This window comes from Talaromyces stipitatus, genomic scaffold (assembly GCF_000003125.1).
Source record: "Talaromyces stipitatus ATCC 10500 scf_1105507295549 genomic scaffold, whole genome shotgun sequence".
NCBI lineage: Eukaryota > Fungi > Ascomycota > Eurotiomycetes > Eurotiales > Trichocomaceae > Talaromyces > Talaromyces stipitatus.
The window spans coordinates 3,473,248-3,497,496 of record NW_002990117.1 but is presented as its reverse complement, the minus strand read 5'-3'; the positions used below and the strand labels follow the sequence as shown (position 1 = coordinate 3,497,496).

The 24,249-nt window shown below is 45.3% G+C and overlaps 10 protein-coding genes across 14 annotated transcripts; 5 read left to right on the top strand and 5 right to left on the bottom strand.

Annotated features, from left to right (window-relative positions):
- Positions 1 to 971: 971 nt before the first annotated feature.
- On the top strand, positions 972 to 2,566 carry TSTA_021370 (uncharacterized protein; the record flags this gene model as incomplete). Its single annotated transcript, XM_002484269.1, has 6 exons — positions 972 to 1,115; positions 1,183 to 1,409; positions 1,479 to 1,618; positions 1,672 to 1,766; positions 1,838 to 1,951; positions 2,002 to 2,566. The coding sequence occupies 6 exons, from the start codon at positions 972 to 974 to the stop codon at positions 2,422 to 2,424; spliced, it is 1,143 nt and encodes a 380-aa protein (XP_002484314.1). The 3' UTR covers positions 2,425 to 2,566.
- A 1,032-nt stretch (positions 2,567 to 3,598) lies between these two features.
- Positions 3,599 to 5,624, top strand: TSTA_021360 (histidine acid phosphatase, putative; the record flags this gene model as incomplete). The annotated part of the gene is made up of 7 exons (XM_002484268.1): positions 3,599 to 3,764; positions 3,841 to 3,925; positions 3,987 to 4,035; positions 4,090 to 4,218; positions 4,267 to 4,300; positions 4,366 to 4,629; positions 4,686 to 5,624. The coding sequence occupies 7 exons, from the start codon at positions 3,599 to 3,601 to the stop codon at positions 5,495 to 5,497; spliced, it is 1,539 nt and encodes a 512-aa protein (XP_002484313.1). The 3' UTR covers positions 5,498 to 5,624.
- Positions 5,625 to 5,678: 54 nt separating this feature from the next.
- Positions 5,679 to 7,380, bottom strand: TSTA_021350. Of its 2 annotated transcripts, XM_002484266.1 has the most exons (4): positions 7,296 to 7,380; positions 6,898 to 7,240; positions 6,677 to 6,840; positions 5,679 to 6,627 (listed from the first exon to the last, which is right to left on the bottom strand). In XM_002484266.1, exons 1-4 carry the CDS (start codon positions 7,326 to 7,328, stop codon positions 5,782 to 5,784), a joined length of 1,386 nt encoding a protein of 461 aa, XP_002484311.1. In that variant the 5' UTR covers positions 7,329 to 7,380; the 3' UTR covers positions 5,679 to 5,781. The 2 variants fall into 2 exon arrangements, with proteins under 2 accessions (XP_002484311.1, XP_002484312.1); XM_002484267.1 differs by having other exon boundaries at positions 6,898 to 7,380.
- A 1,350-nt stretch (positions 7,381 to 8,730) lies between these two features.
- TSTA_021340 (troponin C, putative) lies at positions 8,731 to 9,690 on the bottom strand (the record flags this gene model as incomplete). 4 transcript variants are annotated; one of them, XM_002484264.1, is made up of 5 exons in its annotated part: positions 8,731 to 8,888; positions 8,946 to 9,158; positions 9,213 to 9,338; positions 9,398 to 9,413; positions 9,471 to 9,690. In XM_002484264.1, the coding sequence occupies 3 exons, from the start codon at positions 9,304 to 9,306 to the stop codon at positions 8,854 to 8,856; spliced, it is 342 nt and encodes a 113-aa protein (XP_002484309.1). In that variant the 3' UTR covers positions 8,731 to 8,853. The 4 variants fall into 4 exon arrangements, with proteins under 4 accessions (XP_002484309.1, XP_002484308.1, XP_002484310.1 ...); XM_002484263.1 differs by having other exon boundaries at positions 8,731 to 9,158; positions 9,471 to 9,527; positions 9,584 to 9,690; XM_002484262.1 differs by lacking the exon at positions 9,471 to 9,690 and having other exon boundaries at positions 8,834 to 8,888; positions 9,370 to 9,406.
- A 991-nt stretch (positions 9,691 to 10,681) lies between these two features.
- Positions 10,682 to 12,970, top strand: TSTA_021330 (glutamyl-tRNA(gln) amidotransferase subunit A, putative). Its single transcript, XM_002484261.1, has 4 exons — positions 10,682 to 11,038; positions 11,091 to 12,366; positions 12,426 to 12,496; positions 12,553 to 12,970. Exons 1-4 carry the CDS (start codon positions 10,769 to 10,771, stop codon positions 12,613 to 12,615), a joined length of 1,680 nt encoding a protein of 559 aa, XP_002484306.1. The 5' UTR covers positions 10,682 to 10,768; the 3' UTR covers positions 12,616 to 12,970.
- On the bottom strand, positions 12,760 to 13,338 carry TSTA_021320 (uncharacterized protein). Its single transcript, XM_002484260.1, has 3 exons — positions 13,131 to 13,338; positions 13,044 to 13,071; positions 12,760 to 12,970 (listed from the first exon to the last, which is right to left on the bottom strand). Exons 1-3 carry the CDS (start codon positions 13,307 to 13,309, stop codon positions 12,827 to 12,829), a joined length of 351 nt encoding a protein of 116 aa, XP_002484305.1. The 5' UTR covers positions 13,310 to 13,338; the 3' UTR covers positions 12,760 to 12,826.
- A 1,025-nt stretch (positions 13,339 to 14,363) lies between these two features.
- TSTA_021310 (zinc metallopeptidase, putative) lies at positions 14,364 to 17,684 on the top strand (the record flags this gene model as incomplete). Its single annotated transcript, XM_002484259.1, has 4 exons — positions 14,364 to 14,416; positions 14,738 to 15,764; positions 16,347 to 16,630; positions 16,679 to 17,684. 4 exons carry the CDS (start codon positions 14,364 to 14,366, stop codon positions 17,682 to 17,684), a joined length of 2,370 nt encoding a protein of 789 aa, XP_002484304.1.
- A 118-nt stretch (positions 17,685 to 17,802) lies between these two features.
- TSTA_021300 (uncharacterized protein) lies at positions 17,803 to 18,489 on the bottom strand (the record flags this gene model as incomplete). The annotated part of the gene is made up of 2 exons (XM_002484258.1): positions 17,803 to 18,002; positions 18,234 to 18,489. 2 exons carry the CDS (start codon positions 18,487 to 18,489, stop codon positions 17,803 to 17,805), a joined length of 456 nt encoding a protein of 151 aa, XP_002484303.1.
- A 1,165-nt stretch (positions 18,490 to 19,654) lies between these two features.
- On the top strand, positions 19,655 to 20,859 carry TSTA_021290 (uncharacterized protein; the record flags this gene model as incomplete). The annotated part of the gene is made up of 8 exons (XM_002484257.1): positions 19,655 to 19,764; positions 19,798 to 19,888; positions 19,928 to 19,973; positions 20,027 to 20,093; positions 20,154 to 20,201; positions 20,246 to 20,324; positions 20,396 to 20,604; positions 20,754 to 20,859. The coding sequence occupies 8 exons, from the start codon at positions 19,655 to 19,657 to the stop codon at positions 20,857 to 20,859; spliced, it is 756 nt and encodes a 251-aa protein (XP_002484302.1).
- A 405-nt stretch (positions 20,860 to 21,264) lies between these two features.
- TSTA_021280 (uncharacterized protein) lies at positions 21,265 to 23,471 on the bottom strand (the record flags this gene model as incomplete). The annotated part of the gene is made up of 2 exons (XM_002484256.1): positions 21,265 to 22,424; positions 22,461 to 23,471. 2 exons carry the CDS (start codon positions 23,469 to 23,471, stop codon positions 21,432 to 21,434), a joined length of 2,004 nt encoding a protein of 667 aa, XP_002484301.1. The 3' UTR covers positions 21,265 to 21,431.
- Positions 23,472 to 24,249: the final 778 nt, after the last annotated feature.

Here is a 24,249-nt window from a genome sequence, read left to right as displayed (position 1 = left end):
ATACAGGGTGGAACAACAAAAGTTAAACAGGGACAAGGATTTGAAAACACTTTCCAGACTCAGCGAATGATGTTCAGTCTGAAGCAACAATCAATCTGGATTGGTGATTATTATAGGCCTAATCTGATATGTCAATGACACCTACGGGTATGATTTCTCTACAGTCGGGCGTTTCTTACGGGGACAGGATACAGGACGACAGCGAAGCTTAAAGCTCGTCTGTTGAAGCGTTGATTTTGAGTCTTCTACCACGAAGATAAAGGTGTCTCAAAATTGTATTATCGAGGTTATACTAATGATCCGATCAGTAGCTTTCACCAATACCCATACTCCCCTTTGTCCGGGTCGGGTCAGAGGCTCAGAGCACGTTCGGTGTGGCGAGCCGAATATCACCAAGGATCAATCCCTGTTGGCATGGCTCAGCATCACTATTGAGCATAGATTCCGAGTGAAACTTTGTCCCTTTGCTAATTCCGGCGAGTGCAGTACATTGTTGGCTAGACGATCACTCCACTTGTTAGATAGTTGAAGGAAGATCTGTGTGTGTACTGTGCCATACTTACCCTGCGTAAGCCACAAATCCAACACGAAGAGTCGCGGGTCTCGACTCCTCGTGGTGGTGAAGGTTTGAAAACTCCACAATATAGCGTTGCAAACTTTTCTCAACGCTTGAACGGTCCCATGGTAACACTTTTAACCTTAGGGCTATGATCCCTTCCCGTTCCCCTGACCATGGATTCTCTTCAACTCCCGTTGCATGCTATAGTACTTATATCTAGTCGTACATCAATCGATTGATATGGTTTGGTTTTACACAGGAAGAGAGTCATGAGTAATATTTGTGCCCTTCGCACCAGGAATTTTGGTACCTGAGGCTGTTTAGACTTGGTTTTACCGCTCATTGATAGTTATCTCTGGATAATCGCTTCAACTGGCCGCGGAGTTCAACCGACACAACAACTAACGCAAAGATGACGGCCGCGTCTGGAGACGTCGAGGCTTTTACTTTGCTAGGGCTAGCTTTGTCCTTGATTATCCTTCGAACATATGTTCGCTTCGATTTAGTAGGCCTGAGAAAGTTCCAGCTTGATGACTACTTGATGATCTTGACCGGGGTACGTCTGTACATTCTTTGACTCTACTTACAATTCATGTTTATCATGCTAATTATCTCTATTATAGGTGCTTTTCACTGCAGAATTGGTACTCGCATACATGGTCGTGGCGAAATTCGATGGCTTGACAAACAGCTATATGACTCCAGAGGAGCGTGCCGCCTTGGATCCAAACTCATACGAATATTATCAGCGTGTGTCGGGTTCCAAGATTCAAGTAGCGGGATGGTCAATCTACGTGATGACTTTATGGTCGGGCAAGTTCTGTTTGGCTATATTCTATTCCCGCCTAACGTGAGTTTCCGACTTCATTCGCAGCCTCACGCTTCGTCACTGGTGCACTTGTCTCTAACCGATGGATAGTATGGGATTGTCGCAGTTTGAGATGCGCGTGCATATTGCTTATATACTGCTTGGTACTACGTATATTGCTACAGCTCTTTCAATCCTCCTCTCCTGCCGGCCTATGAACAAATTTTGGCAAATCGATCCTGATCCTGGAAGTAAGCGGTCGATACATTCTTTCCGGCGTACTCTTACTCACATCTCGGAACAGATACCTGTCAACCTACGGTTTCGAAAGTATACATTCTCGTCGTTATGATTCTCAACGTATTGACGGATGCCTTCCTGTTGTTCATTCCTTTACCGGTATGTCCAGATCCATCTCTCCGCCATGGCTTTCTAGGTGCCGGGATGATTGCTAACTAGCAACCATGTAGCTCCTCTGGAAAGTGGACATTGGCCTCAAGAGGAAAATCAGTTTGATGGTACTTTTCAGTGGAGGATTGTTCATCATAGCGGCATCAATTATTCGCGCAGCAGTCGTCCTCACGGTTCGTTTCTTTCCGGCCGTGATGCATGCTGATACTAACCTCTAAAATAGTCCGGCCCCGACGGCGCCGTTCAAGGAAGCAAATGGGCATGTCGCGAAACTTTCGTCTCGATTGCCGTAGCCAATATCCCGATTATCTTCCCTCTCATCCGAAGCTGCGCCAACAAAATCGGTCTCAGTGCCTTGTTCAGCTCCTCCGGTCGTCCGTCCAACAGCCACCCTCTTACAAGCAAAAGAGGAACGGGGCATGAACTGCGAAGTCGAAGTAACAGGCGTCATAATCCGATGTCGATTCCGGGTGGTACGGCATGGGATAGCGATGAGCAAATATTGGCCAACAATAACCATGTGCACGTCAGCATCAACGGAAATGATAACGGAGACAATGAAAGTGATGATCATTCTAAGACAAAGGGGGGTATCGGCGTTACAAAGGAAGTCACAATCATCAGAGAGACTGCTGGTTCGCCATAATACCATATACTTGCATTTTCCACTCTCGCGGAGAGATTTCACCGATCACCACTGGGGATTTTCTTTTGTTATGAGCTTCCATTTTGCGTTGGAAAGCTTGGGGCTGGCTCTTTTGTATACAAAAATGCACCTACTATATAATTAAATGTGCTTATATCGGCTTAATAGGGTAAAGGAGCCAAAAATCTTGTTATATCGCAGGCATAGACCCCGAGTCTTTTTATTACTACCTGCTTACCTCATTCGACGTGTTTCGTCGTTTACCTCATACAAACCTGCACCCGAATGAAAAGAGGTATGGGGTATGAAATGTAGCTGACATGATACGCTACTGATCATACACGAGCAAAGCAATATATTGATGTATCATAACCCCGAGCAGCCTTTATCAGTGCCCTACCCACGGAAATATGACTCCGTAAAATCAAACTCTAGTTTTCATAATATTCGGCAACCCCTGAAAGTCCGTAACCCTAACCTCGCGATAACCTTATTGTGAAGGTGACTCTGAAACCCATGCACATGTCATAGGTGATCCTAAAGGTATATGCGTATTCTGCTTGAAATCAACCATTTCGACCCGTTAGCCATACCTTACTAAGGACCTAGTCAAACATGATTTTTTTTATGCAGCGTTGCCCTAAATCATAGCTTATTCGGATGTTCCCATTTCGGTGTGAAGTCCGTGATGTATTTTCTCCACGAATCCAAGAGGAGAATACCGAGATTAGTTCATATGTATATATTAGAGATCCATTATTATAAACACAACTTTCGCTCGATCCCCCTTGGGGAAAGGAGTCAAAAATGTAATCAGGTACCGTCCACTTAGACTACACAAATAGGAGTTAAATAGATTATATCAGATAACGGCTGAGTAGTTAGTACTTCGGATAGTGGAGATTAATATCGACGTTGAATCTAGTACAAATCATGATTATGCGTTAGCAACACGTGGGATGAAGGGCTCATAAATAAGTTTTAGTATGTGACCACTGATTCGTAGCGCATGCTATAGGTTCAGTAACTATGTGAGTGAAAATAGATAAATTGCTCATCTATATAAACAGCAAGTCATACCCATCCAGCTTGCATTGGGTTATTTTAGTGCCCATGTAACATTTCTCATTCGATTTGTCACAGTAAGGGTCCTGTCAGAAGGAAAGTCCACGCGATGGCTTCAATAAAATCCATCACCGCTTCGATTCTGCTGTTCTCAGCCTTATCAACGGCGTCAGTCGGTCAGATTCTCGCACCATCAGACGATATTGTATTCGCTGCATCTGCATCTGCAAAGGATCCTCTGGCGTGGGCTGGTGCTAACTCTCCTTATCGAGCCGGTACGTACTACTGAATGTCGTCTGAGAATGGTAAAAGGGACCCAGCGGAAATTGAAGCCTTGTTATTTGGAGTTAGGACCCAATGTATACGGTATCTCGAATGAAGTTCCGGATGGCTGTTCTGTGAAACAAGCTGCCTATATTGTGAGACACGGGAGCAGGTACTATTCACGTCCTCATTTAGAACACACAGTCATTGAAGCTAACTGATTGTTGGCACAGATTTCCAGACTCAGGTGCTTATGCTGGATGGGTTGATCTCCGGAATAGGGTAATTGACAAGCTATTAGTTCGGATTTCAGCCTCATACTGATGGGTTTAACAGATCCAAGCTGCCAAAACAGCTGGAAACCTCACTGCTAGGGGGTCTCTTTCGTTTATTCCCAATTGGAAGACGGTCCTTACCAATCCGACTCTTCAAATTTCACAGGAGTCCATGACCGGTTACAACGAGGTCGGTGTGCGTCTTCTCTTGGTGGTAATAGTTACTAACACATTACAGGGCCATAACTTGGGTTATCAGCTAAGGGCTCGGTGTGAGTGAATAAGAGTCAACACGCTTTTTTTTTTCAGGGCTACTCTCATTAGGTCAATTTTATAGACCCCAACTTTTACGAAGATGGAAACCAGTTCTATGTCTGGGCAAATCAATACGCCAGCCCAATCAACGAATCCCGCGTTGTCCAAACCGCCAAAGCGTTCATGCAAGGCTATTTGGCCGAGTTTGCGGACGCCTATGGCACAATTGTCAGTGTCAACTCAACGGGGTCCGTGAATGCTATTGGCAATTCCTTGGGGCCTTCGGATGCTTGTCCGGCTTTTGCTGCTGGGCCTTCTGGATCGGATTTTAATAATGCTACTGACTGTATGCCCTCCCTAGAATCATCACTGACGCGCATTTGATATTGATTAGAATGGCAGACGAGGCAATCTGGACACCAAAGGTGCTGAAACGTATTAATTCCCTAGTTGATGGCATCGAATTCACCCAATCCGACATCCTCTCCATGCCATATCTATGCGGATTTGAAAGCCAAATCACCGGTCGGCTGAGCCCTTGGTGCGGCGTTTTCACGGATGAGGAGCTCGAATTCTACGAATACTCACAGGATTTGCATTATTACTACGGCATTGGACCAGGCTCAACAACCCCTACCAACAAACTCTTCCTCCCATTCTTGGATAGTCTTATTACATTGCTAAAGGCTGGGCCGGATCAACAAGGTAAAGGCGTAAATGGAACGAAATTCGATATTCCGAAGCTCCTTATGGCGTTCTTAAATGATAATCAGATTGCTGAATTGACTGCTGGAATGGGTATATTTGACGCTCAGGAGAATTTACCGATTGATCGTATCCTCAAGGACCGGATTTACAACGTCGCTAATTTTATTACGATGCGTGGAACTGTTACTTTCGAGGTTTTGAATTGCACTTCATCGTCGCCCATATTCGAATATGATTCGGAATTGTGCGCTTCCGAAACTTATTCCGATTACATTCGCATTCTACTCAATGATGCAGCCTACATCCTTCCTCATTGCCATGACGGACCTGGCGGCAGCTGTCTGCTATCGGAGTATGCGTCGTTTATTAGCAAGCGTAGCGCTGCAGCTGGGAATTTCAACGAGTATTGCAATGTTACCAAGGCTGGTCACCCTGTGACTGTGGGAGGTGCAAGCTTCTTCAGTGACTTGACGCTTGATTTCTTGGAGTTTGTTGCTCCTCACTGAGCTTGATGCATCCAGATGTTGCGTCTGAGAAGGCCCGTCAGGAAGATTCCAAGGTCTTGTAGTTTAATGTTTAATAGGGGCTCGGCTCGAATCTAACTCTTATCGTGACCTGTGCATTATAGAAATTGATTAATCCCAAGCCCTCGATCAATCTACAGTATTGGGTGTGTTTGGGTTAAGCAAGACGACTGAGCCATTTACATTGCACTTCCTTACATCGTGAAAAACGACATTTCCTGGATGAGTGGAATATATTGGTATATAACGTTGTAATCGGCAACAGATTACACCCTCTCCCAGCTAGTCTCACTGCTATTCCCACTATCCGGCGCAGAATGAGGAAGATTCCCCTGTCCCAACATCCATCCAACCAGATTAGTTGGAATCCAGGCACCTATGATTCCATAGGAGCGTGATCCACGCCCAACGTAAACGACAGCCTTTCTTCTCGTCTTCCTTCCAAGAATGGATTTACGGGGTGGCGCTATACTGTCAAATATGGCGTTGTGTAGCGCTCTAGCGGGTGATCCACGGATAGCATTAGGACCGGCAGATGCTACTGGTCGCTGCTCAACGCTGGCTAAATATGACGGTCCATATAGAGATCGGTGATGTTGACTCCAGGCAAGAACTTCGGTGCCGGCTACTTGGGGCACGCGGTAGTGAGGTCCTAGGTCGACGTTGCCGAGTTTCATCTCTACTACATCCACGTTGCATTGCGTACCGTTTCCAAACTGTAATAAACGCAATTCTTGGCGAAGAGAAGTTGCGAAGCCAGAAAGTGCCCTGGTCGCAGCGACTTCAGGACCAGCGTAGGGTGCTGATAAAGATGATGAGATTGATGGATAAAGGAAGACGATAGAGCTGCTGTGGTTTCGATGGGTGAGAAGAGGGATGAACAATTGTGTGATTAATATTGGTGCTAAAACCCGTGTGTTGATTGTATCGGCCCAACTAGATGCTGTGATTGTTGGTATAGGCCCGGTCGGGTAGTTCAAAGAAGGTAATATAATGAGGCCGCTTAATTGGCATGTATGAGGCTGAATACCGGGTGCGGGATACTGTGGTTGCGATATTAAAGAATATAAGCCGTGGAGCGCTGGATGAATCTCGGACGGCGTTGAGGGTGTCTGCGAAGGTTAGTCTTGTCCGCATACTTTTTATCCCAACATCACTCACTATTGTTAAATCCAAATGCAATGCGCGAATATCCGATCGATTCTGCATCTGAATTGTATGTTCCTCCTCTGCCGACTGCACAACGACATATACTATAAACCCGCGACGTTCAAGATCCTCTGCTATAGCTCGTGTCATGGGCTCATGCGGAGATCCAGCGATGACTGATTCGTGGTTAGATTCTCGCGACCAAAGTCCCTTTGTCATCAAGCACAACATACCAACTATCTCCTTTCTCGCACCATTCCCAGCTCGTCGCGCTCTTCTCTTCCTATTGTCGAAAGTCCGACTTCCCAGATATAAAACAGCGCTCGTTCCGAAGAAAGCGACAACGGCAGCTGTCCACGCTCGATTCCGCATCACCCAGTCATAAGCCTTATCAGTGAGCGATTTCGGTGGCGGCTGTCGCAGAGCGGGCACATTTCGCGCGCCTACTGGTAATATGTTTGGAAAATAGACTGTTAGGGTTTCTTTGATGACGCTCGCAGCGTGGTCGACATGGCGATCGATTGAATCCGCGACGTTGGCCGAGTATCGTTTTACGTCATGCGGGATGGAGGAGAGCTATCCATAAGTATTAGTTGATCGCGGGCTCAAATATGGAGTAGTGGTATCTTACAAAATCGAGAAAAAACTGGTCGTCGCTAGTCATTTCGAGTATTTGATGATTTGATCGAGAGTGGTTATTCAACTGGTGATAGTCTGGAAATCTTTTGAGTTGATGCTATCAGCCCTGATAAAGAAGGCCTAGAATGAACTGGGTATAGCGGTAATTAATATATGTATTACCTGTACAGTACCGAATATTTGTATGCTTATTTCCCCTGGAATGTAATTCAGTATCCCCTAACTGTCCTGAAATCTTGCCCGTAAGGTATGAAATGAATATGTTACGTACTTGTTTTACCACCTACTCACCTAATGTAAGGTCTATATTTTTTACACCCAAGTAGGCAATTTTCAGGGCTATTAGGGTTATTATTCTCATCGAATTAGAAGAAATTTCTTCACTTTAACAAAGCTTAATAGCTATATATATATAAGATTGTAAAAAGAGAATGATTAGAACTGTGCATATAAGGCATGTCATTGCGTCAAGTTTCTGTTCACTGTAAAACCATGTCTATTCTATGGTTATGTAGTCTGAACTTCCAGGAGGATTTCTTGGACAGGAACAGCTACGAAGCTTGGCTCGCTTTTGAAAATAGATCCCTGGGGCCGTTGTAGGAAGCCTTGTGAGGACAGATGAATTGTTGGATATCTGAAAGAGACAACTTCGATTTCTCCCGAAAGTACACAAAGACCAGAACGCCCTTCTGTTGTCGATCGAAACTAGGTGATCTTATCAGGCTGAGAATTCATGAGTGTCAGCATGATAATATAGATGCCAATGGATGGTCGTTTTGCGGTGTACGTTATGGATTACTGACATGTTAGACAGCGGCAAGCTGACGTTTCAAATTAGAGATGCAAAGTGGCTAAGATCAACTAGTAAGTCAAAGAAGCATAGGACTGAAAAGATTTTCTACGCTGTTGGTAATACTGATTATTCTAGTCCCTGCGGCTGTGGTACATAAGTTGCAATCAATCAACTGGTGATATATTGTCTGGTAGCCCACCTGAGTATGTCCTGAGTTAACATTGCTCTGAATATAGTCATGCACTAAACAAAGCAGTGGAGGAGATGGGGTTCTCTGTGGTTCCGACAGTTAATAACTATTGGTGGATCATATCATTGTCCTGGACATCACTGAACGTGATGTATTTAACGCATGGTTCTGGAAACGTGGCGTCCACTGTTGATGGGTACGGTAGTCGCGGTTGATCAACTATACGAGAAGTGAGAATGCCGAAGATTAAGCGGTGTACAATGTTATTTGCTTTAATATTGAGTCACTAAATGGTTTACAAGGTTGTCTTGAGAGCCAGCGGACTGCTAAGACGTGAACAGGGACGTTTAGTAGGTGGTTTGCTCGTGGTTTATGAAGAGGTTGAGGTTGTATAGATGATTAATTTCACACCTCAGTATCCGGCAGTTTACTTCTATCAGGGGTCTGGAGAGCTTTGTAGTGTTGGAAAGATTGTTAACATAACACATTATGCTAGATAATCTCCTAATCTCGAGAAAGAAAAGTCTGTAGGCTGATCCTGCGGTGCAACAACCTTACAGTCGGGTATCAATTCTGGTTCATCAAACGGACAAATTCTTCATCTGTAAATGGTGAGTATAATTAGTTTCTTATTTAGAGCATAATCCAGAAGAACTCACAATCAATGGTCCCATTTCCATCTGTATCAGCCTCTCTAATCATCTCATCAATTTCAGCATCGGTCAGATTCTCGCCAATGGACTTCATGACCCGGCGCATCTCGTCTGCGCTGATTGTGCCACTGCCGTCCTGGTCAAACACATCAAAAGCGGCACGCAATTCGGCCTCTTCATCTGTTGCTTTTCCCTTGTGGACCATCATTGTGAGGAACTCTGGTGATTAGACAGGTTAGTATGACTGCAACTGGACTAGGGCTGGGGCCTAACCGTCAAAGTCGATTGTGCCTGTATGATCAACATCCAATTCGTTTACAATATCTTGTAACTCAGATTCGGTTGGGTTCTGTCCCAACGAGCGCATGACGTCTCTAAGCTCTTCTGCCGTGATCTCGCCTGCAGATGATGATCAGTGAGTCAAAAGTACCGAGGGTTGGTGGATTTACTCTACGCACCATTTCCATCTTTATCCTATAGCAAAAATATCAGCGGACATGAACAAGATGAGTCAAGGAAATGAAGCCCTACAAAGACGGCAAAGGCCTCCCGAAAGCGGGATATTTGCTCTTCCGACAAGGCGTCAGCCTGTGTCTTAAGTGTCAGTTTTCGGTATCTGTAGATTAGAGTCAAATGATACGCACCATATTCCCAGTATTATATCTTGGTATTATGTCTCTGTTGGAGGACGTTGTTGAGAAATGCGAGGTTGTTCAGCTGAGACAGAAGGTACAGGTGGGGCAATCAGATGCCCGCTTAAATCTTTTTTTTTTCTTCTTCTCCGCCTGCTGATCTTAACAGCTCTCCAAAGATTGCCAGAATGTCGTCCGATGCAAGAGACTAAATTGGTTGACAGATATCCAGGACGCGAGCTAGTCTGATGCACAGCACTGAAAGCTGCTATGTTGGATCTTTCGTGTATTCTGGGTTGCCTCGGTATGACATAACAGCGCTCATCATCTTCCTACCTGGATACCTCCTACAATTCCGCATGTATAAGTCCTCAACTGACATGATTTTCTTTATCACAGGCGACAGGCACTAGACAGCGAAGCGTACCATCTAGCGGAGAGACGACCGGCCTGACAGCTGAAGGTCTCATCACCATCTGCCGAACGCATCTATTGCGATCCCACTCGTCTGACCGTGACCGACGATAAGTATTCAATCCGTCGACTTTGTAGAGGCATTCAGAGCCATCGCCTGTGCAAGATATCCTGCGGCCTACAATACACTCCGATGGTTATACCTCCGGTACATATCTGGAGCATGGGTTCCCAGTCAGAAGATGCTGTCGAGACTACGATTTGAGCTACGTTCGGAATGATATGTACAGCAGGCTACGATTCGGACGAGTTCGATTCTTGTGAATAATGACTCAATCCGCACACTGCCAATATCTCGATGGCTTTTTCGCATAACGTAACCCCCCACCTCTACTACTACATTAGGTGTCTTCAGTCAACTGGATAGGACGAAAGTGAGATTGATATCGCTGTTAGTAAGTTCTTATCTCTTAGATTCATCAGCTACACGAAGTATCCTCCACATATCCAATCAAATGGCGTATCTTTTACCTTTCTCGGAAGGCGGGGTTTGTTGATTTCAAAGTTATCAATGATGTTTATAATCGTCCCAAAATATTGTCGGACATGCCGCGGGATGGTATTTCTCGGGCTCTGGCTCATATTTAAATTCGCGTAGTCTATCGAGTTCGGGTCGTATTTATTATCGATCAATCATTTATCCCTTCGTTGAGTTTCGGCTTTTGAGATTCTTTAAATAAACTTCATAGAACATTCGTCAAGGACTCACCAAGTCAAGACAATATGGTTCGCAGATCATGGAAAGAAGTTGCCCAAATAGCACAGGAAGTGCGTGATAAGTCCATCGCCGAAGTTCAACCACCAGTTCCGGATTTGCCGTCAGACCTTCCGCTGAACGTGATAAGTCTTCCCAGGCAGTTATTGACACCTAGAGAGGTGGATATTACCGAAACTGCTCCAGACGTACTCGTCCAAAAGCTTGCTTCGGGAGATTGGACTTGCGTGGAAGTCACCAATGCTTTTCTCCGGCGTGCGGGTCTGGCTCAGAAACTGGTATGGCAGACACATTCCAGGCGGCCCGGAATCAAATGCTGACGTGGATTAGGTCAACTGTGTCACTGAGCTCATGCCCGCTGCAGCTCTTGAGCGAGCAAAGTTCCTAGATGACTACCTGGCCAAGCACGGGAAACCCATTGGTCCCCTCCATGGACTCCCAGTGAGCATCAAAGAACATCTTCCCATGAAAGGCCGGACCATAAACTGCGGCTACGTTGCGTGGTGGGGACGTATCGCAGAGTCGACATACAGCGGGACAGAAGTTCTCTACAACGCTGGTGCGGTGCTATATGTCAGAACTACTCAGCCGCAGTCTTTGATGCATCTCGCAACTTCGAGCAATCTATATGGTGAGACTGTGTGTCCATATAACCGACAACTCACCAGTGGAGGTAGCTCCGGTGGCGAAGGAGCATTGATAGGCATGAATGGTAGTGTTGTCGGCATCGGCACAGATATTGGTGGGAGTATTCGCAGCCCCGCGGCAAATAATGGGATATACGGTCTTCGCCCGACCAGTAGCAGGTTTCCCTATGACAAATTTGCTGCTGCGCATGGCCCCATGGGGATTCCGGCTGTTGCTGGACCGTTGAGTACGTCTCGCGGTGGGTTGAGACTTATAATGAAGACTGCCATAGACTCAAAGCCGTGGTTGACTGAACCAATGCTTGTACCGATGCCCTGGCGCGACAATGTAACCCATCTAGGTCAAGGCACAACCGGTAAAAAGCTCAAGATTGGAGTTCTGTGGGATGACGGAGTTGTCAAACCGCATCCGCCGGTGACACGAGCTTTGAAAGAGCTTGTGAACAAACTCCGTGATGTGCCTGGTGTCGAGATAGTGGATTGGAAACCATATAAACACGACTACGCCTGGGAAAGAATAGCATCACTATACTATGCCGACGGTGCGGCTGATAACTTTGAGCTTTTTGCTAAGAGTGGTGAGCCGATGATGCCCCTGACACATTTTATCATTACCGAGAACGAGTACAGGAAACGACTCCAGATCGAGGAAATATGGGACTTGATGGAGAAGAATACCGAGTACAAGAAAGACTACGCAAAGGTGTGGCACGATACAGCTACGGGGGTCGATGAGCACGGCATTCCGGTTGGGATGGTTGATGTGATTCTTTCACCAACAGCACCGGGTGCTGCTCCTCCATTGAATCAGGCTAGATATTGGGGGTATACGGCTCAGTGGAATTTACTTGATTACCCTGCCGCAGTTTTTCCAGTGACTCAAGTCCAGCCGGAAATTGATAAGAAAGAGGAAGATTATAAGCCGCGGAATACCAAAGATGAATTCAACTATCAGCTCTGTCAGTGCCCTCTCCTGTACAACCGGAGATCTATATTGGCTGATGACTGTTTGAAACAGATGAACCGGAACTATTCCGCGATGCACCTGTCTCGTTGCAACTTATTGGACGTCCTTTTGAGGACGAGAAGGTTTGTCATTATCAGTATTACATTTGAGCGACTCATGCTAAGCAATACTGGAACAGGTTCTTGAGGCTCTCGACTTCATACACGAGCATGTTCCTTTGCCGTCCTTCAAAAGGATATGATCGGTCGCCCATGCGAACCGTGATGTTACCGACCAGCTATAATCTTAGATATAGCTAGACATATTGAGACATCCAATGCTAATGAATAGTGACCTTTCGGACTCTTTAATCCGTCGGATTGATATCAAATCAACAGCACGTAATCCGAGTAATTCTTGATAAATGTAGCACCTGTATTGACTATATCTGCTCATTTGTCTAGGTAGTCTTATTATTCCCTCAATCCTCCATTCTCCCTCTTCCACATCGTAAATGGAGGTCCAAAACGCTTCAATATCTTGAACTCGCGAGGCTTGATAAACATCGGCTCAGTAATGGCGAAGTACTCCTTATAATATTCTTTTGGGATTTGGTTCTATGATCTCTTTAGTAACTTGTTCTTTCATATTTCTTTCTCAGGAAAATGATATTAGGGCTTTTCAATATACCTGAAGTAGCCATTCTGCGCTTTTTGTCCTGTTCGAGTCGATTAGCAATTCAAAGTAGAGAACTTGCGACTAGTAAGAACAAGTTACCAATTCTCAACCCAAGAAATCCGCCCTGGTTCCTCTGGGTCTTGATAAATTTCAAAGAAAGTACATTCTGGTTCCGCGGTGACCTTTTCAAAGACAGGGCGCATTGCCTCCAGGAATTTCGGGACGTTCTCTGGGCTGATCCAGATTGTGACTTGAAGCGAGATACCTTCTGCTGACATTGTTGAGACTTTTGGGGTTTGTGTGTTCGACTGAAGGTGGGTGTTTGTTCAGTGGATGTGGGTGTAAAGAAATAAGGATCCTTGGAAGAGGGGTAATTCAGTAAGTGTCGCGGTTTAGTAAGGTTGGAACAATCTAGGCTTGTACTTGTGAAAGAAGTTATATAATAGCTATTTTTATAATAAGTAGATTGTCAAAGCCAGCATTCAACATGGTCTATCAGCTTGCTGAGGAGATACTGACAAATCAACGACTTGTTCCAGTCTGGAATCGACTGAATGTGCCCCTCGATGATTTTGGGTTCCGCTGAATGTCCTCACATTTAGACTACCTAGCTAGTCCCAGCTTCCCAGTTACTTCACATTGCCTCTATATAGTATCAACCTCATATTCCAGATCCACAGGCACCTTGAACAAGAATTTCGCGACGTTATTTCGTCACCTAAAGAGTTGAAATAGTTTCCACGCAAAACTGACTGAGTCTTCGAAGTAGTTTAGTGCTTACTCACTGTTCAGTCCAACCTAACCTTTACGCGACCGTCTAGATACGTATATAGTGGAATCCGGTTTTCAGCTGGTATTCCTTAAGAAGCCTATCGGATATCTTCGAGGAACTGGCAATGATAGAAACCCATGTGTAGCCCGCAAAGCAAAATGAGGCCAAACTGATCACAGTTGCTAATGCTCGGATACTTTTTATGGGCACTGGTGCTCCCTATCCTGGCTGTCTGGGTATGATTTGCTGGAAAAATACCCTAGCCCTGCCATACCGGAGTTGAATAAGTCAACTCTCTCGCCTATCAGGACAGCGCGGCGAGAATGCTTTCATAGATCATGGCGTCTAAGGCTATGCTCATCCCAGACTTTTCATTGTTTGATTGTCGTCCGCGAAAGCCGTTACAAGTGCAGAAGTTAATAGCTAATGGAGCTAATCACTGTTGCAGCAGTTAATTCGGAAAATATGATCGGTTCGCAAATATAGCCAATACGCCTACCAACTCTAAGATCATCTTAAAAAACTCTCAAGTTTGTTGTTATAGACGATAGATGCCAAACATGCCTACTGGTCACCAGATTGAGAGGCTAGTTGGCAACCAGGCACATGCAAAGTAATATTTTGCGTTGGGTCTTACCTAAGCATTGCTCATTCAAGCATAGTATTTGGCACTAGCCCCTCGTAAAAGACTCATTGATAAAAAAGGTTTTCCTTCACGTACTGCAGGGCGAACGAAATCAAGATGGCTTTTGATCTATTTGTATTCCTATAAGGTTATATTTGGAACTGACTGCGATTGTCCATTTGGAAAAAAACCCTAGAATCCTCCAGAATTATTGAAGGTTGCATTATCAGAATCGAACCACTAGGCAACTACGAAGAAAATTGCAATGAAACAGATCAACATAGGACCAGCCGATGACTGCGTCGTCAGTTATCGAGGGGATATCGTCGAAAACCGGCACAAAGTCCACGCAGCAATTGTCGACGCAAATGGCCAATTTCTCTATAGGGTTGGAGATCCTTCTCGCGTGACTTTAATTCGGTCAGCAGCCAAACCGGCCCAGGCACTGGCAATTTTGGAGGCAGGAGTGTTTGACCGGTTTCCATTTGATGATGCAGATCTGGCATTGATGTGTGCATCTCACAGCAGTGAAGATATGCATGTTTCTCGGGCACAATCAATGCTAGCAAAGGTCCAAATCCTAGAAACAGACTTACGGTGTGGAGGACATCCCGCTATATCAGAAACAGTGAATAGGGCATGGATAAAAGCCGACTATACGCCGACAGGGATCTGCAATAATTGTTCGGGCAAGCATGTCGGAATGATAGCTGGTGCGAAGTGTCTCGGAGCTGACATCGCAGATTATCATCTACCTGAAAATCCAATGCAGTTGTTAGTTAGGCGCGTGGTCGAAGAGTTGACAGATCTACACGGAGATGAGGTCAAATGGGGAATCGATGGCTGCAACTTACCGGCACCTGCGGTGCCTTTGTACTCTCTGGCAAAGATTTATGGTACACTTGCCGCAGCAGACAGAACAGTAGACAAAGACAACAATGCACCAACAAGATCTCAAAATCTAGCATGCGTCTTCCGTGCAATGGCTCAACATCCCGAGCTCGTCGGCGGCGAAGGTCGATTCTGCACTCGTCTTATGACGGGCTTTGAAGGACAACTGGTCGGTAAAATTGGAGCAGAAGGATGTTATGGAATCGGTATACGTCCGACAGAATACACCAAAAACCTAGGAACTAATACAGCCATTGGAATTGCGGTAAAAATCGAGGATGGCAACATCCCAATTTTGTATTCGGCAGTGATGGGTATTCTTGAGCAACTGAGCATTGGGACATCGGAAGCTCGGGAGAAACTTGCTGATTTCCATCGCCCTAGGCTTCTCAATACTGCAGGTGTCGAGATAGGTCATGTTGTTTGTGCTTTCAAAGTACAGGCTGTGTGATAAAGAGCCTGTGATCTGCTAGAAATGCTCAAATAGTCTTATACGAGGCTGTCGTATGAACCAGTACATATTGTCCAGCCATTATATCCCATAGTCTGACATGTGCCATCAATTCCGGCAATGGTTGCAAGAAATTAGGGCTTTGTTTGGCCATATAACCATTTTGGGAAGTCACGTGTTGTCGCGTTGCGGCGACATCTTATCTCCGAGAACTGAGTTTGTCACGACTTCTCCCATCGGATCGTCGTAAAAGTATCTAAAGTCTGAATTCATCTCTTATTTTTTCAGCGTTAAGACCATAACTCGCCGGCTATTAGCAGTGCATATTATTTCTGGTCGTCTTTCGCCGCTGCAAGCTGACGGTGGCGATCGGTACCTGGGTAGTATATGGTTCCTCCCATTCGCCTCCCGAACCAAGATTACAAAGCTTTTTCGAGATCTATCCATACCTCGCAGTAGATCGGAAATAGCTTGTTTTGCGCGGATCTCATGGGATATTCATCACCTTGAATGAATCAGATCTTTCATCTACTTCTGGATGATCAGCACATTGCTAATAACACAACATATTGCAAGATGCGCGAGTTTGACCCTCTAGTTCTCCAATATCAACATGACAAACACCGACCCCGAGAAGACGAAGCACTTCATATGCTTAAAAAAATAGCTTCTCTTGTCAAACCGATTATGAGGCAGCGGAACTGGAAAGTCGGCACGTTGGCTGAATTTTATCCTTCTGCCCGGACACTCCTGGGAGTGAATACCAATCGGGGAGAGAAGATATGTCTACGGTTGAGATATGCGAGTGATGAATACCAATTTCTGGCTTTGGATCATGTTGTTGATACTATGCTACATGAGTAAGTCATTTGTTTATTTCTTGTACTGATAGCTGACTAACTATCAAGATTATGTCACATTGTGCATGGCCCTCATAATACCGATTTTCATGCGTTGTGGAATCAGCTTCGCGACGAATACACAGAGCTCGCCATGAAGGGTTACACAGGTGAAGGATTTCTTTCCCAAGGCAATCGCCTTGGAGGTAGTAAAATTCCTCTAGAGGAGGCACGGCGGGTGGCCCGCACTGCTGCTCAACGACGAGCGCTGGCAGCTGGTTCCGTTCAGAAGCTAGGAGGTGCGCCACTAATGAAAGGCTCCGACATACGAAAGATTATTGCGGATGCTGCTCAAAAACGTATTGACGTCACGAAAGGATGTGCATCGGGCTCTAGCGAAGGCGAGAAGTTAGCGGATGAAGCTTCTCGGAATGGCTTCCGTACCAAAGCTAAAGAGGACGATGCAAATGAACGTGCTATAATGGAGGCATACATTGAAATGATTCAGGAGGAGGAGAAAGAGAAATATGGGACTTCGTATGTCCCTCCTAGTCAGGAGAACCCTGCCGGTCCTCGGGGAAGGGTCTATCCACCAGGAAAGCGACCGCGTCCTAGCCCAACAGAGACAAAACCTATCAAACGATTTGCGAGTTCGGGAACATTATCTGGCGCATTCGGTGCATCTGATGAGAACATCCCGGATATTATTAAAGAGGATCAAAGACCCTGGAACTGTCGAATTTGTACTCTTGAAAATCCTCCAGCATATCTTTGTTGCGATGCCTGCGGAATAGAACGGCCTACAACATCATTGACAGCTCAATCACGGCTTGTGGCAGGACCAGATACAAAGTGGTCAAATAGAGGAATGTCAAAACCGCGAAATCGTCTTGGCTCAGAAGTCGATTCTAGTCGAGTATTGTCGTTCAAAAGTAAAACGGCGGAGCGTATCTCTAGTCTTGAGCAAGATAGAGCTATGAAACCTCTTGGATGGCTATGCGATAAATGCGGCGCATTTATGGAAACCGAGTGGTGGACATGCTCAGCTTGTGGGATGATGAAGACTACTTCGTAATGTGGTTCAGACCCCATGTTGGATGATTTTCATACCCTTGCTTGATTTAATGCGAATTAGCGATAGCTTCATATATACCCCCTTATTGCACGAGCATGATTTAACGTTATGTTCTGCGTCATTGCTTACTTTGTGATGAATGAATTTGTTCTAAGGCCCCTTCGATATTCTCCTCTGCACTTTCAAAGTTGCACAATTCTTCGAATAAAGTCCGAACTGCAGGATCAGGGTGACTCCGTGCCATATCAATTGGTCGAATACTGTCATCGTCTGCCGCCTGCATATCCACTTTTCGTTGCAACAGAAACCTCATCGTTTCTATGCTGAAATGTAGATCGGGTTTGTCCCCTATCTCTGGATCTCTTCTACATAGGTAGCAGCGATTCTTAGTATCACTTGACGGCGTTCGGCACAACAGAAGTGTATGGTGCAATGGAGTTCTGTCCCATCCATCTTTGATATCAATATTCATTCCACCAGACTCCAGAAGTAGCTGGATGATACTGATTCGCCCAAGACGTGCAGCGAGATGAAGTATGGTATACTGACGTATCTTATCATACTTCTTCAATGTATCTGCTTTACTCTCAACCAGCATACGAGTGATGTTCTCATTCCCTTTGCGAACAGCAACTCGGAGCGGTATGTTTGCAAAGTCTGTTTGTACATTGACATTAACGCCTTTTTGGATCAGTGCTTGTACAATGGACTCCTGGCCCCATATACAAGCCACTAAAAGGGTGAGCGAGAATCCATCTCCGACAGAAGATGATCCTAGAGCTATTATGGGATCTGGACTGTACATATAGTTCCCTCACAAAGCACTGCAGTCTATTGTCTGCATATATTTTGCAGGAAGCCTAAAATCCTGGCCAGGTGAGAGGTGTGAAGGTGGTTATGACTGGTATTTTGCAAAGCTTGAGAGGTACCTTTCTCTAGGAAAGAAAACTGATTGTTGGTTTGGGCACCACAGTCCAATATTGGATGGTATCTTATTACAGGAAGGGACAAACAAACACTTCCACACCGGACTACAAAAGCAATGTTTTCCCACAGATATCTTTTTCAATTTCTTTCTAGAAACAGAGTGATACAAGATATTTCACAACAACAATAGGCACTCTGAGCTTTTCATTGACTAGACACTAGACACTGGAAGAGTCCTGTAGTTGCAGTGTACCCCGGTCTCAAGATATCATATATAAATTGATGCACCTAGTACGATCTTTAGTTCTCTTCCATCATCACCGTCACTACTTATTCAAGATTGATACTGGTAGAATAATCTGAACAACTGGTATCTCCAAAATCAACCCATGGCTGAATCTGAACCTTCGAAGACAGATGTTTTCGTCTGTGTGGGTTGTTTCTGGCGTCTACTCTAGCTAGGCAAATGGTCCTAACTTATCTAATGGTAAGTCAACATCCATGGACCCAAAATCCTGCAAAGTCTTGTATTTTATTGGCATGTTGTTTCCGAACTGACGTCCCTGGATCCCTAGAGAAATATGACAAGGAATCCCAGCCCTCATATACTCGTGCACGTACGTTGTACCCCAGATCCTCGAGATATTGGAGCAATGATGCTAGATCAATCAAACAAATGAGCTAGGCTACATTGCCCGCAATAGCATCACATACAAGAATGGTGAGCAAGTCACTTCGGATGACTAGCATAAGATCTTTGACCGCGTAGGTGATATATACCAGGATTAATGCCACAATGTCAGTCATCAAGTTTTGGAGAGCTTCTTTCTAATGGCATACAGAATGAACGGAGGAATTCCCATGATAGGATGGGAACTTGAATAATTTCAGGTTATCATGACAGCGAAGACGACCACAAGGTCGTTGTGTAGATTCGCTGACACCACGAATCGTTTCTCAACGGTTAGAGTGGAAGCGATTATGGGAGAAATATTAGAATCAATACGCTAACTTGTCACTCAGCAAATATCTAGTCGGGGCGGATGGTTGGAAATTCACGGGACCACCGCCATACAGGTAGACGTCGGTACCGCATTGGGCCTAGCGTGATCGTAGCAAGGACATCAACCTCGCACGCCACGGATCTCAGATAGTTAGTTAGACTTCTCAATATCACTCTCTCTAGCCCATCATCAGAAATCTTTTGTGCACCTACCCAGCATCAATGGGGGCAAATTGATGGCAACACAGACATGCCTGATCCTGATGTTATGTTTGTATCAATCGAGTATGAGACCCATGGAAATGTTATTTAGACCCATCTTGGGCAAGGTGAAAAGCGTATTCAAATTGCCCTGAACGGTAAGCTGGTGGACAAGTACCGGCAATTGTTTACTTCGGCGGATGCAAGCAAGAATCCATTAAATCAATACAACCGTTTACATTGAAGATCAAAAATGTTAGCTGGTGGTATCTGCATCGGTGAGTGTTGAGAAATGAGCCATTACGTCTATGATTTGTTTACTGAAAGATACCATGCAGTCCCTGTCAAGCATTTACAAATACTTTTATTGCAAACGACCGAATACTGTTAGCAGGCGATGCATGTGACAGCCTTGAACGCAGGTATTCAGGACGCATACAATCTGTCTTGGAAGAGGTCTAGAATGGTTAAGGGCTGATGCAGCAAGGAAGTACTTCAGACCTACGACAGTGAGCGTTGAGCTGCTGCACGACACTTGTTACAGACTAACAAGGTATTCTCCACCGTCATATGCCGCTAGATACCCAAGGAATACAAAAGAGCCTCTACGCACGGCAGGAAGCTCTTCGAAGAGACCTCTCAGTTCAATCTTGGTCTGGAGACTCAATACGGAGAGAACATCATCAACAAACGCCCTTCTATTGACATGATTCCTGCGGGGTCGAGGGCATCAGATGTACTCCTTTACCAAGCAGGTTCCCATATCCCAAATCGGCCGTTCCAATTGAGGTACGATATAGATTCATGACAAATCCTTCTCTTTACGGGTCATCACGAGGTTACAAAAGCAAAGCTCCCTAAGATAGCTAAGAACTGGAAAATATGGAAAATAACTTCCCGTCTTATATGATTGGATTCATTACTATGGTCGCCGGCAGCATGAATGCTCAACGCTGCAATCTTGCGACTATTGGATATGCGTATTATGATTCGGGTGGGCGGGCCTATTTGACTTACAGGATTTCGCCAGAGACTGGAGCCTGAGTGATGTTTTGACCTAATTTCTTGATTGGATACGCGACTACTCTGGACGATGCTGATAGTGTACGTGCTTTTCTGGCCAATCTCGTTCCAGCTCTAAACTGATTGCTGGGCTCTTTGGTTGTCAGAAATGGTTGAGGGATTGTGGTTACGATTACTATGCCTTAGATTGATTCTTCCACGAATGAAAACTGTACCTTGGTAATGTCATACCCATGATAGCCTGTTACGAATCTCAATGCCATTCAAGATCTAGATACAACGTAGTGCTTCATCTAGTAAGCTGGACCACTGTGAATACAGGAAACATCTAGTAGTTTCAGCATGCTTGCTGCAATATCTACCTAAAGGAATTGGTGACCCTAAAGGAGGGATCTGGAAGTGGTAGTCTTTTCCAGCCTCAGCTTATGATCAATATCAAAATCAATATCTCATGACACAAGAAGCTAATATACAGGTAGTAAAATAGAATGCAGAATTCGCCTAACAATTAAAGATGAATTCGCTTCTTCCTCAAGAACGAATCCGAAATTAGTACAAGAGAATAGAAAGAAATGAGGAATTTGAAATGACTATCACCTTGGTCCCATCCAATCATCGTTCCCAGGATAAGCCAGGTATCTTTTCGAAGGTTGCAGAGGCCCACCTCCTTCAATACCAAGAGCTAATTGTCTGACTTTGTCATCTGGACCTGATATATCTCTTACGATGCCAGGCAAAGTGTCCAAGACTCTGATCTTCCGTTTACTCTTCCCGATGAGTAACGGCAGATCTTGCTGACCAAAGGCGGCGCCCATGCGTAACATGGTAAAGGCATCGAGAGTATTCGTCCAGCTACTACTGAATGCAGCGTACAGTGCCAGACATAGCAACGGGACCATGTACAATCCGAACAACACTGAGCAAGCTATCATGGCCGAGAATGGGAGCGAGGGTAGGGTTATCTGCTGTAGGTCACTGCTGGCGAAGGCAACCGTTATATCTCCCCCGAACCGTACTGTGTTATCGAACATGGCCTTAACGGCAAGGAAACTAGCCCGTGTGAAAGCTACTGAAGCATCCTCCTTATTCGAACTAAAAGCCGACATCCAACCATCGATGGGGATTTCACCGAGAACGCTGGTTGTGAATCCAAGAGGCGTAAGTGGTAAAATATCATCGGCCGCAAACATGTCATGATAACGCTGTGATTCAGACTCATTGCTATAGAAACTCTCGCTAGAAGGCGCAGTTTGTTGCGTATCAGCAAACGAACCCGGTCCGAAGAGGGCTAGGGCTATCATAGCTAAGGGTCCAGGAAGAGCTGAACTGTCAAGGGGCTGTCGGCGAACTTTCCACCCGTTACAACTAGTAACACTTGAACAGAGAGATGAGTTTGTATTCAGCGGACCAGCGATCAGATTGTTTTGGACACTTGGCAGCTCAAATAACCCCGCAGTCGTGTTCATGATGATTTTGAATGGCTTTACACGATTTGGATCAGATGGATCAGTAAAGTTGGCGGTGGTGTTGACGTAAATCACCTCACTGAAGTTCTGACGGCTGCTGGTGCTTTGCCATGGAGATGACTGAGGTATGCACACTTCTATTGTTAAATTGTTTACGCTGTTGGGGTAGATATAGGAAGCATAGAACGACGATGGGCTGCTGCAATTGGACGGGAATTCTTCTGCGGCCATCTCTAGAACCTCAGCTGAGGAGTTTATTCTTGGGATATATTGATCAGAGCGTAGACCAGTGCTAAAGTTGTGCGAGAGCGGCGCATACCAGCTGCTATTCGAGCCGTAACCGCTCAATTGACTCGTGTTCCCCCAGAGATTGTCTTGGTATCCATTAACCCCTGCTGATTGCGCCAGATGGCGCACTGTGAAAATGGAGCTCCAGTCCGTGAAATCATACCCGCGCATCAATTGTGATATTGATGGCACTCTGAGATAGTTATTGTCAAGGTCAATTTTGCCCCATCTATCTGTTGATTGCACAGAGACTGATCGAGTGGAAAGAAACAAAGACTGAATCGGATAGGTGATGGCGCCAAATATATGTATAAAGATGGCCAAATAGAGCATGCTACTACCGTAGCGCTTGAAGGAAGAAGGGTAAAATAGCAACCGGAAATACATCGCAGGATTCATCCACGCACGATCCGCTAATGTTACCACCTGGCGCAATCGCAGACTGTAGGCATCGCGCTGGTTTTGTACAAAGATGCAAGCAGCCCAAGCGCAGACAAATGAGATGGTCGGAATAGTTGCAAGATCTGCGACGGCTTGAAGGGTGAGTGCGGCTCTATAGGAGCGGGTTTTGGTTTCGTGTACATTGGTGGTGTAGTCCCCCATTCGGGAAAGAATACACAGGGTCACCCATGAATAAATCGCGATGGTCGCGTATAGTGCAACTGGAATCAGGATGAAGAAGCTCCGATGCAATGTAGTAGAACGTATGGGCGCGGTATTGCGTTGCTCGTAGGGTGGAAGTTCCTCCTCGGTGTCTCGTTCATACGGTGGCACCTCATGTTGATCTGGATGAAAGAGGCCATGTTCATGCTCTTGTGGCTCATGCACAGATGTTTCTCTGGACAACTCTCGTAAAGGAATATCGTCTCTTCCCTCCATCTTGTCGTGTATCAGCGTTCCGCTTGGGAGGGCATTAGATTAGCTATTTATTCATTTTGGTTTCAATTTCAAGAAACACAACCCAGCCTCGAGGCTGAATTGGCTTTATCCTGTTGCGGCAATAAGGGTCCAGCCATCCATGCCTTTTAAAATGAGACTATGGGCACCATCTCAAATCCACACCTGTGTATGGCTACGTACTAACTCCGTACTTAGTCACCGAGATGTTGGCTGGGCAGCGCTAAGCGAGAGCAAGCGACCTGCCATACTGCTTATTGTACGCCAATAGACCCCTCAAGTCTTTGCTGCATGGAAATGTGCCATACTAGAGTGATTGATCATTCCGCCGTTACCACTTCCTGCTTGGTAGAGAAATCACAAATGGCGTGAGTTTGAAAATTATGCTTCTCATGAAAAAGATTCAGACACTGAAACATTTGTTTTTGAGCTCTCGTGGAAACTGACTCGAATGCGTCCACTTGTGCTTGTGGAACGAGCTCCATATACACACTAAATGGGTCTGCGCAGAGTTTTGGTCTGGCTACAATCAGCCTTGCTAATTATTACTTTGCTCGCATATAACGAACGACCTTGGCGTGTTGGTTACTTTTCTTATCTCTGGTTCTATTGCATTTATTACAAGGCTAACCGGCCAAATTGGTATCTTGGCCAAACCAAAATCTTGAATCCTGAGGAATCTCGCACAAAATTGAAAATAATGTTTGGCCGGCTTACGCCAAATTCCATCGACCCACGACAAACGTAAGTGGCAAGGAAT